This window comes from Megalobrama amblycephala, linkage group LG3 (genome assembly GCF_018812025.1).
Source record: "Megalobrama amblycephala isolate DHTTF-2021 linkage group LG3, ASM1881202v1, whole genome shotgun sequence".
Lineage (NCBI taxonomy): Eukaryota > Metazoa > Chordata > Actinopteri > Cypriniformes > Xenocyprididae > Megalobrama > Megalobrama amblycephala.
In genome coordinates, this window is record NC_063046.1 from 62,224,278 (window position 1) to 62,239,784 (window position 15,507).

The 15,507-nt window shown below is 36.0% G+C and overlaps 1 protein-coding gene across 2 annotated transcripts; it reads left to right on the forward strand.

Annotated features, from left to right (window-relative positions):
* The first annotated feature begins 5,358 nt into the window (after window positions 1-5,358).
* LOC125265894 lies at window positions 5,359-15,507 on the forward strand. Of its 2 annotated transcripts, XR_007184366.1 has the most exons (8): window positions 5,359-6,008; window positions 10,290-10,616; window positions 11,324-11,659; window positions 11,908-12,237; window positions 13,322-13,465; window positions 13,553-13,581; window positions 14,094-15,015; window positions 15,178-15,507. XR_007184366.1 is itself a non-coding variant. In XM_048186459.1 (7 exons), exons 1-7 carry the CDS (start codon window positions 5,960-5,962, stop codon window positions 14,151-14,153), a joined length of 1,275 nt encoding a protein of 424 aa, XP_048042416.1. In that variant the 5' UTR covers window positions 5,359-5,959; the 3' UTR covers window positions 14,154-15,507. The 2 variants fall into 2 exon arrangements, 1 of the variants encoding a protein (XP_048042416.1); XM_048186459.1 differs by having other exon boundaries at window positions 14,094-15,507.

The following is a 15,507-nucleotide window of genomic DNA, read 5'->3' on the forward strand; positions in this document are numbered from 1 at the left end:
TGTGTGCTCATCTCCCAGGGTTCTTCTGCACTGTCTGCGGCGCTCGATCCATGTGGGACGCAATGCTGCATCAAAGACTCTACATTGTTTGTTCCCCAATATTATCCATGTCAGTTTTCCTCTTCTCTTTTACACACACTCTCTCTCTTTCTCTCAAACCGTCCTTGCATCAGTATTGACAAAACCTCTGTCCGAACTCAGCCAAGCACTGGAAGAGCTTTCAGTCACAGGTAAACTGATCTGGGATGCTTTAGGGAGCACATGGAATTTTTGCATTAAAAGAATGTTTTTTTCACCTTGATTCTTCTTTGTTAAAGGAATAGATTGTCCAGAAATGATAATCTGATCCTCATTATTTGGTTCGAAATCCATAAAGATTATTTTATGTTTTTTAAAAGAAAAAAGTAGATCTCCAAAATGATGGCACTCACTTCCATTGAATCTTCATAACATCATCATCATTTCTCCACCAATTCTCAGCTTTTCACAGTATTTTCATCCTACTTTTCATTAGTTTTCAGTTTTTTTATTTTTGCCATTTGTTTTGTTTTGCTTTTTTTGTATTATGCGTCTATATTATTGCTACTCTTTACAGCGACCTTGAGCTTGGGAAATGTACTTTATAAATAATACATCATTATTTATTGTTATTATGGGTTTGAAATGACATAATTGTGAGTAAATATTGACAATAATTCATTTGTTAGTGACAAAGCATATGCTGACATTCAGTGGCCCATTGGAAAACTAAAAACAAAATGTCTTATCCAAATGTAATCTTTGAAAGAATACATATAAAAACATTTTTCCCATATATTAATTGCACCTTGTCAAAAGGCCATTTTTGCATGCTCTCCACGTTTGTATCGGCGGACCTCGATGTATGTGTAATGGGTGCATCTCATTTCAGCTTTCACACATGAATTCAGACCTCTGCAGAAATTGGATTAAATGCACAATTTCACCAGATGGACCAGAGCTGCTTACAAAGTGCCAGTCACCTTTTCAGCTGATGTCTCATCTCTGTTGCGAACAGTGGGATACGTAGACAAACAGACCATCATTGCCAAGGGCAAAGACACAAAGTTTCCTGGAAAGGGCTCTTGATATGCAGGTGCATCTGTCCAGGTTGTTGTGGGTACTGGAATACTTTAAAATAAGCACAGATTCATATCTAATTCTGGTCATGTACTATATCCCAGCTAACAGGAAACGTTCTCAGAACTGTAGCTAATATTGTGGCAAAATTATGAGAAAACATGTTAAAAGAAAGTTATCTGGTCTTCAATAATGTTCTCAAAACGTTAGCCCAAAGGTCCGTGTACCTTCGTATAATTTGTTTTTTCGTTTTTGTCTTCTAAACGGAAAAACGAAGAAAGCATTCATTTATCACATATTCGACCCTCCTCATGAGCATAAATAAATAAATCTCGAGTCGTTTTTTTCATATTTTTATTTTCGTTTTAATCACACTTTGTTCTAATCCACCAAAAGGAAAAACAATAAAACCAAAATGGATAAACGGCTTGAATATTAGATTTCTACATGGGCGGGAATAAAACGCCCCTTTCCGCTGATTGGTCAACCAAAGATCAAGCCGCGCCATCAGTTCTCAGCTCCAGAATCAGATCCGCGCAACAGTAGACTATATATTCGATACATTTGTACGGATTATTACAGAGTTTATTGCAACTACATTTAATCTAGTTCTCATCAAACAGCCAGACTAATAAATAGCTCGACACAACCCGCATCTGCTGGCATCTGCTCTCACAACTACTCCTAGTATTTGCTTGGCACACCGCTGTTTTATTTAGCTGACCAATTCTAAAAATCTCTGCTGGAGCAACGCGACGCGCTGGACAGCGCGGAGAGAATTTATCAGACATTTGGGTCTATATCTCATCAAACAACCAGATTAATGAATGGCTCGACACAAAGACCATAGTTTTCTTCTGCCTGCGCATACATTTGCATGCGGTGGAATTAGTTTATCATATTAAATATTAATTTATTTACATTGCATCTGCTGTCACAACTACCCCTAATTGGCACACCGCCTGTTTTATTTAGCTGATCATCTCTTGAAATCTGTGCACCAAAAATGCACGACGAACAGCGCAGAGGGAATGTTACATTGTAGTGAAGTGCAGATCAGCAGTCCTGACTGTTGTTTTGAGCAATACACCGTTTATTTCATTAACACTGAGTATGTCCCTCAAAACAATGTTTTATTTTTTCTGCCAGCTAAATTTCTAAAGCAAAGTCACAGATCATTGTGCGACTCGTGACATAAGGCGCACAGAGTAGCCTATAGTAGTAAATTCGTGAATGAATCCGAGTCTTTGAGTGATTCATTTGAGTGAATCAGCGTTTCGAGCGAATCGATTGAATAAAATCACTCGTTCATTAACAGAGTGACTTGCTGCCACCTACTGGCGATATTTTATATTCGTTTCATCTTGTAATTTATTTCATATTTCTGTATTCAAATAATTTTGTATAAAACATAAAATTAATGTAATTGCATTATGTATTTGCTCTGCTGTGTGAATGTATTAACGGACCTCTCTAAGCAGCATTAATTGTGTAAATACATCTAAAAGCAACTTCAGATGCTGCATTGCCACCTCTGCAGTGCAAGATGCCTTTGGTTGAAACAAAATAATGTAAAAATATAATTGTATTGACTAAATTTAAGATTTTAAATTAAAAATGGCATGCCTTTAATAAGATATAGCTATTTTAAATATAGCTTATTTCACTAATTAATTTTTTGACGGTAATAGATGGCAATAAATATAAATATATATATTCATCTCTGGCTTTATTGTTCAAAGTGTTATAGTCTACCCTTAAACACGTAATGAACGGCAAGACGCATTGAAAGTTTCTGTTTCTGTTCTGTTTTCAGTTAAAAATGTGTCATTTAAGCGTCATTTAAGTTAATAATTTATTGATTTTTACAACGAAAGTGATTCAATCAAAAACTTTAGCTCGATAGACTTTATAGCTGCTGTAAAGCCAAAACAAACGCTGTCTATTAATTTTCCTATTATCACTGTGAAGCTGCTTTGATACAATCTGTATTGTAAGAAGTGCTATATAAATGAAGATGACTTGACCCTTGAATCGATTCTGCTCTGCGCTTCAGTAGACTGACCAATCTCAGCGCTGTCCAGTGCGGCACACAGTCCGGCACACAGATTGAGGCTAATAAGTGTGCCAAAGTTGTGATGCCACGTAAATTAATATTTATTACGATAAATTAGTATTTCACGGCACGCGAATGAATACAGAAGAAAGCTCTGTCTGGCTCTACCCCGGCACGGGTTGTGTCGAGCTATTTATTAGTCTGGCTGTTTGATGAGAACTAGATTAAATGTAGTTGCAATAAACTCTGTAATAATCCGTACAAATGTATCGGATATATAGTCTACTGTTGCACGGAGCTGATTCTGGAGCTGAGAACTGATGGCGCGCTTGATCTTTGGTTGACCAATCAGCGGAAAGGGGCATTTTATTCCCGCCCATGTAGAAATCGAATATTCAAGCCGTTTATCCATTTTGGTTTTATTGTTTTTCCTTTTGGTGGATTAGAACAAAGTGTGATTAAAACGAAAATAAAAATATGAAAAAACGACTCGAGATTTGTTTATTTATGCTCATGAGGAGGGTCGAATATGTGATAAATGAATGCTTTCTTCGTTTTTCCGTTTAGAAGACAAAAACGAAAAAACAAATTATACGAAGGTACACGGACCAGGTCCAAAACATCTATACATAATTCATGGAACTTTTCAAATTTTTAAATGTTACTTGTTTCGGAATGTTCAGAGAACATTCAAAAGTAACATTCCAGTAATGTTTGAAGAATGATAAAATGGAATGTTCCATTAATGTTCCATAAAACATAAACTGGACATTTTGAATGTTTAGAGAACATTCAGAAATAATGTAAAAATTAATGAGAACGTTAGCAAAACATTCTTAGAACATATTTTTGTTAGCTGGGAGGAAAATAAATTCTCAGGTGAGATTTCTTCAATCCTTTAATTGTTTCTCCTTGACAGCAATTAAATCCATCAGCAGCTGAATTCATTGATGAATGAATTTGGCTTCAGGGATGGAGGACCATACCATGAGATGGCCAGTGTTTGTAACCCCTCCTGTTCGAACCGCCCACTCTAAGCGGGACTCGAACCCTTGTCCAACAGCATGGGAGTCGGGTGCTCTAAAAAGGAGGCTAAAGACCGCAGTGTAGCACACCTCTTGAGATCAGGGGAGTGAGGTTTACACAGACAGCTCTTAGCGGCCTACATCCGTTACACTCACCCCTCTAAACCCCACTCCCATCCTGGTCATGACACCAATGTAACCCCTCCTGTTCGAACCATCCACTCTACATAAAACTTCATAACAGCAGACGGGCTGCATGAGAACACAAAAACACTGTCTTGACAGCAGGTTACCACTGTAAACAAAGCAGCGCTGCACGCTAAAACTACTTTAAAATGCATTGTGCGGAAGTAAGATGAAAAGAAAATACCATCTGAACTTTTCTGAACACAGTAAATTCCCCTCAGCTATACATTCATATAAACCCCCGCCCCCAAATGTATTGCGATTCATTTATCATCTCAACCGACTTGAATCGTGTTTTAATCGATTTTCAGCCAGTTCCAGACGCACATCCCTGATTTTCAGCCGACCTCAATCAAGATGTCAGTTGAGCAGGAGGAAAGGGTGCCTATCACACCACGGGTCATCATGCTAGGAGTGAGAAATATTTGTTGAGAATTCTATTATATGCAACAATTTAGCTTAAGATAAAGATAATTAAAAGCATAAAGAACGTTTGAAAGATACTAGTCTGACTGTATTAAATATAGACTATAAAAGTAGAAGAATTTTGTGTAAATTCCCTTGAATTTCATGGTAAAAAGAACTTATTTATTTCAAAATAGTTTTATCATTCAATTGAATAATCAATTTATCAACTATTGTGAATGTAAAAACAAAACAAAAAAGCCTCACATTGTGTAACACACTTAAAGGAAGGGGTCAACAAGTGTGTAATCGCAACAATGTGTTAATTTAAGGCAGAAACAATGTGCACATTTAAGTTATGAATACAAGTTGTAGCAAAGTGACCCCTTCTGTTCAAAGTTAGGTATTGCATTTAATATTGTTTAAGTCTTTATCTGATGACATCATAAATGTGAGCCTAGTTTCGGCAGAGGGAAAAGCATGAGGTCATGGCTATTATTGCTCTTTGAGTTAAGTTGATTTAAAGGCACTTTCGGTATGTATATTCCATAATTGTATTTAAGTTTTTATATCTTATATTCCAACTATTAATTTATTTTCTGTATTTCGTGAATTGCACAATCTGTTTCTGATATTATTGATGCGAATTATAGCTATGTGATGTAAAGATCCTTTGTTGTCCTTATGTAAACATGTTATTGACTCTGTACTCTTTATTTTGTATTTATTGCTGTATAGATTGTGTCCTGTTTGTGTGTCTGAACGCTTAATAGGTTAATATTTAAATTCATCCAGATCTTAACAGTAGCCTTTAATTATTATTATTTTTTTTTGGAATAATAATATCCACACTGTGAGTTGCGAACAAGTAATGTAATATACATTCTAACACCATAAAATAATGTTAAAATTTTACACAGAATTGTACAATTGATCACGTTTTATTGGCTTCTAATCTGTCAACGCTTGCGGTGTCTCCCATTGGTTAAGCATAGAAAACCACGCCCACTTGGGGAAAACAATCCAACAGTCTCCATTGACTTTAGTATGGGCGTGGCCTAAGTGCGCTCTGTCTCTGTTACTTTCAGTTTTTTGTTTTTGTTTTTTAGTGGCGACGGAACACTTTAATGGATTAGAATCTACGTTAAAAAAAACTAGCAACATTTTATTTTTAGGAAAAGCAGTGAAAATGCTTCTCCTTATTTTGCCCTCATTGCTTTGGTGTTTACGTGACTGTGGTAAGACATTTAGACCTGTATGTTTCTCTTCGGCTCTCATGATAAAGCGGAAACTTGGGTAAAGTTGGTTTTATATTCGAACATTCGGACTTCTGATAAATTCAGACTTTCCAATAAATGTGCAATAAATTAATGTTTGCGAATTTTAAGCAGCGACATGATATTGACAACCAGCGATTGTCAACTTACAAAATTTTTCACAGTCGATCAAAATAGGCAAGTATTGTTTTAATGGCATATTTACTTGTGAATGTCCACTGAATGTCCAATGTAGTGTGATTAACAAGGCTATTGAATACGGATGTCAGAATGTGCGAATATAAAACCAACTTTACCCAAGTAAAGCGGAAGTGCCCTGAGTTGTTTTGCTTTATATTCGACAGAAGTGTATTTACGGGTTGTGCTGACTGCGTTTGCACTTGGCATTAACATGCGATCACCGTGATCTGATCAAGCCGATCGGATCATTAATAGCCAATCCACTGCGTTTATATTGTTTACAAACCAATGTTTACCAGGCCCTCATCACGTAAGGAGGACGCTTCAAAGCGAAAAACACTGACAGTTCCCATATTCAAAGGGGACTGTGGTGACTTATTTATGTACAAACGTAGACAAATTGGCTACTTAAACTACCAATCTTAGTTACCCAACATTAATCTGTTATGATAATATAAAGAGACATGTTGTGGCGATTAGGATAAGTGCACAACGTTCGTGTTACATGGCTATATTTACCTTTTAACTCAATTAACCTTTTTCCCCCTAAGGGTCTTGTCCTCATCAAGTCTTCCTGTCTGGTCCTGTCCTGTCCTGTTTGCCTCTGGACTCATCCTTGTCTCTCCTCTCTTCCTAGTCCAGCCCTTTCCAGTTGGCCAGCTTCTATATCTCCCTCTCTCTCTCCCTCTGGAATGATATGCAGTACTGCCCAGATAGCAAAGTGACATTGAATAATCATCACTTCAGTGCTGATTCAATGCCATTATTACCATTGTTTTTTTGTTTGTTGTTTTTTTTTTAAATATCACCATTGTTTTAAAATTAATTGTGGGTGCAAAAGTGATGTTGAGCTAACATCACTTTATAACGTTAATTCAATGACATTTTCATTTATTTTTGTTGAAATCTCAACCTGGTTTCAACATTAATTGCGGGTGCAAAAGTGATTTTAGAACCAACATCACTTTGTAATGTTAATTCAATCATGCAATTATAATGTAATTAACATTGACTCATCAACACTAATAGTTGCTTGCTATCTGGATGGACTTTGTCTTGGATCTGGCACCTCTTCTTTTGTGTTATTGTATCATTCAATAAAGTGTCTATCTCATTCTGCTTCTGGGTCCTCTCCTTCATTCAGATTCTGATAAAATAATCTATTTAAGATGGCATGTTTTCCTACAGACCACAATACAAATGAATTTACAATTTATTTGTCTTCTAAGAAATATAAATGTAAATATCTTATGCAGCTTCTGAAAACATTTCCACACAGGCTAGCATAAATACCGTGAGCAAATTCCTAACGGAAGGGAGCATCCCTGTGCCCTACTCCCTTCATAGGAGAGAGCAGGGCACTTGTGTGCCATTATGTAGCCATTTGGAATGCACTTGGAGATAATTTCTTCATTATCTTCACCTGTCATGTTCCCATATCAACGCAGCATGCTGTCCATCAGCTAATTAGCTGTTCTTACGACAGAAATGTCTTAATATTTGCTGTTAACATAGCAAATTATAGCAAATGTTGCAAATAAAGATACATATATATATATATATATATATATATATATATATATATATAATTTTAAAATGTTTATGTGTGTGTGTGTATTTCTCTGTTCTCAACTTTAAAAATTTTTTTTTTGCCGTCTTATCTTTGGACAATGCAGCACATTTCTAACCTATTAGACTCATTTAAACATAACCTGACACAAATGTGTGGAATAGCCTATCACAGATAAAACAACTTGAATTGCTATGTTTGTTAATGTGAACTCTCCCGCCATCTAGCTTTAAAATGAATGAATCACAAGTATTCGCTGGGTCACCATAAATTATAAAATTGCTTCCTCGAAGTGACCATCGCATGTACACTTCCCTAACGGCCTTGTGGAAGGACCCTTCATGAAGGGATTCAGTTCACTTTTGTTTGGAACACCCCTACAAATGGCGTCCCCTTCTTGAAGTGCCCTTCAAGGGTGCAAAAACACTGTTTAGAATTTGGCTTGCATGTTGTGCCAAAATTCAGTATATCTTTGGAAGATATCGCTGATCATTTAACCATAGCAAAAGTACATTTTTCATCTCCGTTTTTAGTGTTTATTTTAAATCAAGTTAAGTCTGCTAAGACACTGAACAGGTTTAAATTCCAGTTGCACAGATGGGGAATGCTCTAAAATAAATTAATAAATAAAATTCTGCATTAAAAGACGCTATTCGAACAGTGCTATTCTATGATGTTAGTGATATAATTCACATGAACAACGTTCATGAAATCATGAGAAACAGGTGAATAAAGACTGAGAGTAAATGTGCAATGTTCAGAAATTATTTCTTCAAGAAATGTAAAGCATCCTGGTTCATCTGGGATGCCGTTAGTCAATAAATGGGAAAACAGTTATTTTATTTGAAAAAGTAACTTAGATATTTTGTAGTAAATTTAAAAGCAATGACTTACTTTACTAGTTACTTGAAAAAAAGTAATCTGATTATGTAACTCAAGTTACTTGTAATGCGTTACCCCCAACACTGGACATATTGTCATGTTACAACGTGCCCCACAGATGTTACAGTGTGACCCACCAATGGGGTATGTTGTCACATTTCAGTTCCATTCTTTCGGTAAATAAAGACAGTTAATACATTATAATTATGAAAACCACATTTTTGTATTAGGCGACGGCGTGTGAAATTAATGTGAAAAAATACACTCTGATCCCCATGTGGATTTACACAAACTGAGAAAGTAAAAAGTGTTAGGTTGTGCTCCTCTCTCCCCTATAATGTTCATTAAAGGTAGCCTGGGTGCCAGCCCGAACCCCGCCCACAACATTTTTTGGACGGGAAGTTCGGTCTGGACTCGATCCATTGTGGAGTAATTATGCTCGGCTCCCAGAAGGCCGAGCCAATCAAATTGCCAGGGCGGGCTTTAATCGATGATGGACACGGTTACGTAACCACCCACGTCATCAAAGAGCGCTTGGGTTGAATTGGTTTTCACCAACGATGACTGCAGCTGGAGAAGTAAGATGTTTAGATTCCGCTATCACGTCTGTAATAAAAGAAATCGACAGCGCATTAATTTTAAAAGACGAACAAAGAACCACAATCAAGGCATTTGTCGATGGGAAAGATGTGTTTGCCGTCCTTCCAACGGAATTCGGCAAAAGTTTAAGTACAAGTTCAACATACGTCACTTACTGCGTTGCTCTGATTGGTTGTAGGTCTATCCAATTGAGTGCAGAGTTTTTTTTTTTTTACTGGTTCGGTTAAGACACGCCCCATAATTCAAGTGCAATGGAGCAGTATCAGACTCACATTCTGCCTAGAATATGAGTATGACGAAGTCAGGCTACATTAAAGGGTTAGTTCACCCAAAAATGAAAATTCTGTCATTTATTACTCACCCTCATGTCGTTCCACATCTGTAAGACCTTCGTTCATCTTCAGAACACAAATTAAGATATTTTTGATGAAATCCAATGGCTCAGTGAGGCCTCTGTTGCCAGGAAGATCATTTCCTTTTTCAATGGCCAGAAAGCTACTAAAGTTATATTTAAAACAGTTCATGTGACTACAGTGGTTCAACCTTAATTTTGAAGTGATAAGAATACTTTTTGTGCACCAAAAAAAAAAGAAAAGAAAAAAAAATCGCTTTATAATGTTAAGGTTTTAAATATAGCTTTCTGGGCATTGAAAATGGAAATGATCTTTCTGCAGGCCTCACTGAGCCATCGTATTTTATCAGAAATATCTTTATTTGTGTTCCGTAGATGAACGAAGGTCTTACAGGTGTAGAACAACATGAGGGTGAGTAACTAATGACAGAATTTTCAATTCTGGGTGAACTAACCCTTTAAGTTGTTCAATATCATCTGATGAGTGAATGTGGGAATCAATGATGTTCTTGTACTGTTTGTTTACATGTGCTACATTATGAATCCAGACAGATTTCTTTACCCACAGTCTGTATGATCTGTAGAAAAAACATTTTCACAGCACTTTCCCGTTGTTTAGTTTAGTTTGACTTTAAATAACTGTTAATTTCTTTTCCAGGTGTGTCTGGTGTTGATACAGAGAGATTGTCTGTGGATGAGGGAGAATCAATCACTCTAAAAACTGGTGTTGAAACAAACCAACATGAAAATATAAGGTGGTATTTGACATTGGAGAATGACATTCTCATCGCTGAAACCACTGGAGATCAGAGTAAGATCTGCACAGATCAACAGTGTAAAGTGAAATTCAGAGACAGACTGAAGCTGGATCATCAGACTGGATCTCTGACCATCAAAGACACCAGACCCACAGACTCTGGAGTTTATAAGATAAAGATCAACAGTAGCAGATTCAGCACAAAGATCTTCATTCTTACTGTTCATAGTGAGTCATTGTGTAATCACGTCACATCTTTAATGTGTTTACTCATGTTTTTAAGTGACAATGTGTTTTTCTCTTTACCTGCTTTCTAATTCACATTCAGTACATAAATATAGAATTCAAAAATGTTGCTGCAAATTTGTTATTTGGCAACTATTCTGCTCAACATTCCTGAAGAACTACTGTATGTTGCTTGGCAAAGGAATTATTTGTAATTGTTAGAAATTCATTATTAAATTAACATTTTCTTGTTTTATGAAAAATTGCTAGATATATGTAGTAACCATTTTATAAATGCAATAAGCCCTGTAAAGTTTTCACTCTATTCTGTGTTGTGCTCAACAACGACACTTGGCTGTTGGACTGTAAACAATGCCCTAATGGGCTTATTGCTTTAAATTAGTACAGTATGATTTAAAACTGATTTGTTTTTAGTCTCAGCTGTTAGTTTTGGTTCATAAAAAGCTGCCTTTATTTTCTGGTGTAAATCAAAGATATTGGTAAGATTGATTATCAACAATAATATTTTTTTTTAGCTGTTACAGATTCAGGTATGTTTATCTATTGAAACGATATGTTTGTTTGAGATGGGCAGAACTGATCACCTGTGAAAACAACGTTCAAGATAAATCATTCTGCATTTTCACAGTATACTTTCCTGTTGTTTAATTTTGTTTGGCTTATTATGTGTCTGTTTATTTCTTCTCCAGGTTTTTTCAACGTTCATACAGATGAAGAGTCAGCTTTTGTGATGGAAGGAGATTCAGTCACTCTAAACACTGATGTTAAAACAAACCAACAAGAAAAGGTTAGATGGTATTTTAATGGCATTCGCATCGCTGAAATCACTGGAGATCTCAGTAAGATCTGTACAGATGTTCAGTGTAATGAAGGTAATGAGAGATTCAGAGACAGACTGAAGCTGGACAATCAGACTGGATCTCTGATCATCACAAACATCTCAAACACACACTCTGGGGTTTATCAACTACGGATCATCACCAGAAGCACCATCAATACAAAGAACTTCATCATTGCTGTATACGGTGAGTCATTGTGTTTAAGAGCACGTCACAGTTTTGTTCTGATGAAGATGATGGTTTAGCTTTGTTTAAATCCATTTATTTTATCATACATGGTATTTTCTAGTTCATCACCAGTAATCCAGAGTGCAGTGGATTTGATGAAACGTTTGCTTAATAATAGCTGCTTTATAATAATAATAAAATGTGTATGAATATTGCTTTTTAGTGTTTCCCCTAAAAAGGTGGTTTGTGTTTGGTTTGTGTTTCAGATTTTCCTGTTGTTGAAGTTGATGGAATAAAGAGAAAGTCAGTGAAGGAAGGAGGATCTGTCACTTTAGATACTTATGTAATAAAAAATTCAAATGATTCAATGACATGGTATTTTAATGACACTGTCATCACTGAAATCACCAGAGATCCCAATAAGATCTGTACAGTTAATCAGTGTGATGAGAGATTCAGAGACAGACTGAAGCTGGATCATCAGACTGGATCTCTGACCATCATGAACATCTCAAACACAGATGATGGACTCTATAAACTACAGATCATCATCAGCAGAATCAGCATCATTAGGAGCTTCAGTGTAAATGTCACAAGTAAGTATCATTTAGTCATTCAGTGCACTTTCCTTTGAAGTGCACATTCGAAGCAGGTGCGGAGTTTTAGAAAATGAAACATACATGGCCAAAAAAAAAAAAAAAAACCTTTTAAGAAATCAAATAATGATTGTGAAACATAATCAACACCACTTGGTCACATTTTTCCTTTGTTCATCTGGCTGTTACAACTCAAGTTATAACTGACAAACAAAATCTAATATTAAAAAGTCAAGGGTCAAGAGCTCAACTAAAGCAAAACATGATCTCAATGTTGGTGTCTTAAAAATTTTGATTTTCTCCTTTGGTGATTCTGCTTGTTATCATCAGGTGTCTTCAGAAATGCTCAATCATCACTCAATTAATCAATTAATTATCTAATTAACTTTAACACTGCTTCAGTGTTCATTTAACACTCTTAAGTGTGGAGTCAACTAAACTCACAGGAGAGTTAATTTAACACTGGAGTTTTTGCTGTGCATGAATGAAGACGCATCATGGCCATATTCCAGGATGACAAAGCCAAGATTCATCAGGCTCAAATTGTGAAAGAATGGTTGGAAGGGAGGATGAAGAATCATTTTCACGCACATGAATCAGCACATCTGAGTCCAGAGTCTTACATTGTGAATACAAGATCTTGACCAAAAATTGATGCACCTCTTGATGGAAATAAATGTATTGATGTTATTACAAGAGGTGTATACATTTTTGGTGAAGATCTTGTATTGACAGTGCAAGAGGTTAGCACTCTAAAGTTTACTCCAGAACATCCCAAAGACTTTCAATAAATGTAAAGTCTGGATTCAGAGGTGCCAATTCATGTGTCAAAATGATTCTTCATGCTCCATCTAAACCATTCTTTCACATTTTGAGCCTGATGAATCTTGACATTGTCATCCTGGAATATGTGTCTTCCTACATGGTTGTATAAGAAATGAAAACTACACACTCCATTAATTAGGGTTAATGATTTGGAACGACACGAGGAGTACTTAATGACAGAAACTTAATTTTTGGGTGAACCAACCCTATAAAGATGATTATCAGTTGATCTCTAGTAATAATGACTGTCTGTCTTTAGCTGTTCCAGATTCAGGTGTGTCTTCAAGTGCTAAAGGAGGAATATATGCTGTTGTTGTTGTTGTTGTTCTGCTGGTGGCTGCAGCTGGTGTGGTCACAACAGCTGGTGTGATTTACAATCGCCACAGGAAAGCAGGCCAAAATGGCAAGTATTACATACAGCTGATTTGACAAGATGGAAATATGAGATTTATTGTGCAATTGAGCTTCATTGAGTTTAATGTTTAAACAGGCACCATGATGCAGAACAATCATGAAGAGGTGAGATACTACATTCATTTAATCTGTCTGTCTGCAAAAAAACTGAATTTATGACAGATTCTGATCTGTGAGATCTGCAAGTCTCACAAATGCAAGGCTACGTTCACACTGCCAGTCCAAAATCTGATCTTAATTATTGACTGTCCACACATTGCAACAAACAACTTTCAAAATGTTTGCTATAACATTTCTGACATTTACTTTTCCAGAAATGCGATTTGAATAAGATTTCAAACCACATATGAATGTAGCTCAAAACTGATTAAAAAAAACAAACAAATGCATTTCATGAGGTTTTTGCCGGATTTCAATTGTATATGCACAAAAAACGGATTTGGACTGACAGTCTGAACAAGACTTAAGTGTTCTGTATGTTTCTTCATTCAGAAATCATTATATAAAGACCAATAATTTATATGGACTTATTTATTGTGCTGTTTTAGAGCATTCAACAAATATCAAAGGAAAAAACACATTTGTCTTAACTTCTGTGAATGTGTGCTTTATTACAGAAGAATGGTGTGGACGACTCAGTTCCCTTATCAGAATGGGATTCCTCTAATCACTGCTGATAATGGGACATCGGTAGTTTTTCCAGTATATACGGATAAAGTGCAGGATTATCTATATTTTGCCAGTATTGATTGCAGTGTTGCTTTCATTAACCATTAGCAGCAAAATTTGTTCTGCAAGGTATAACGCACTGGTCTGTAAATCAGATTCTTAATCATCATGTTGCAAGATGCAAGTGATCTTCACAGACATGCATCCAAATGCAACAAGGCAACTGTCTATTAAACAACACACAGGTTTTGAATTGAGTCTGAGCTACAGATACTGTTAATGTTACATCTTCACAAATTTAGGATTGGCATCTTGACAGTTTGTTGAGTTTGGGATGCTAGTGGCCCTACATCTGTTTTAACCAGAAAAAAAAAAAACAGATAAATTCTAAAGGCCCTTCATGAGCTGGACCAGCACTTGACCAGCATAAACCAGCTCATGACCACCTAAGGACCATCTTAAACCAGCTCATGACCAGCTAACAACATAGCTGATGCTTTGGGTTTTGGATTTGTTTGTTTGGGGTGTCATAACTTTGTGGTGGTTAAAGGTTCAAATCCAGCAAAGGCTACTGCAGCATTTCACATTTTATAAATGTGTTTACTGATAAAACAAGAACATCCTTTTTCTAAAATAGATTTCAGATGTTTATTTTACTAATATAATCAATTTTACTAATATAATATATTACTAATATTCACTGTTGAAATGTGCAAAAATTGTATTTCTTTGTATTTTGTTTCAACGTGTGTGTTTTAAATTTTAACATTCTTACATTTTTAAGCATTTAAGCATATTTATCAGTTTTGTTTCTGCCAAGTTCTTGCATTTGATGTGAGGAAGAAGATGGAGACCTGTGGGGTGTTCAAGGTAAAGACGCAGTACTTCACATCATCTGTCCATTATAGATGTTTGTTTTGACCATCTCCATCTATTTCAGTTCTGTTCATCAAGCATGTTTGACTGTTGTGTTTGTTCAAAGTGCTTGTTATATCATGTAATTATTGTGTTTTTTATGTGTTTGCATTCTAGAAAATCATCACTGTGTGATGAAAATGATCACCTGCACTTGAATTTTCTGCATGCTTAGTCCGGTCTCCACCACCACATTCTAGGACAGGAAAGTGAACAGGAAATAATGAAAATGAGTATGCTTGCCCCCAGTTTTAAACATAATCTGTTTGTCCAAACATGTCAGGGTCATGTTTAGTTCTCTTAGTTCATTTGTGTTTGTTTGATTTTGTTCTGTTCCTGTTTGCCCATGTTCCCTGTCATTGTTAGTTAGCTTGAGCTAATTTGAGTTCAACACCGGTTCGCTGTTTCATTGATTACTCCCTGTGTATTAAACCTTCTGTTCTCTCA

Coding starts and splice junctions, on each gene's coding strand:
- LOC125265894 (XM_048186459.1), top strand. CDS start 5,960: ATGCTTCTCCTTATTTTGCCCTCATTGCTTTGGTGTTTACGTGACTGT. Junction 6,009..10,289: donor TTGGTGTTTACGTGACTGTG/GTAAGACATTTA, acceptor TTTCTTTTCCAG/GTGTGTCTGGTGTTGATACA. Junction 10,617..11,323: donor CTTCATTCTTACTGTTCATA/GTGAGTCATTGT, acceptor TTTCTTCTCCAG/GTTTTTTCAACGTTCATACA.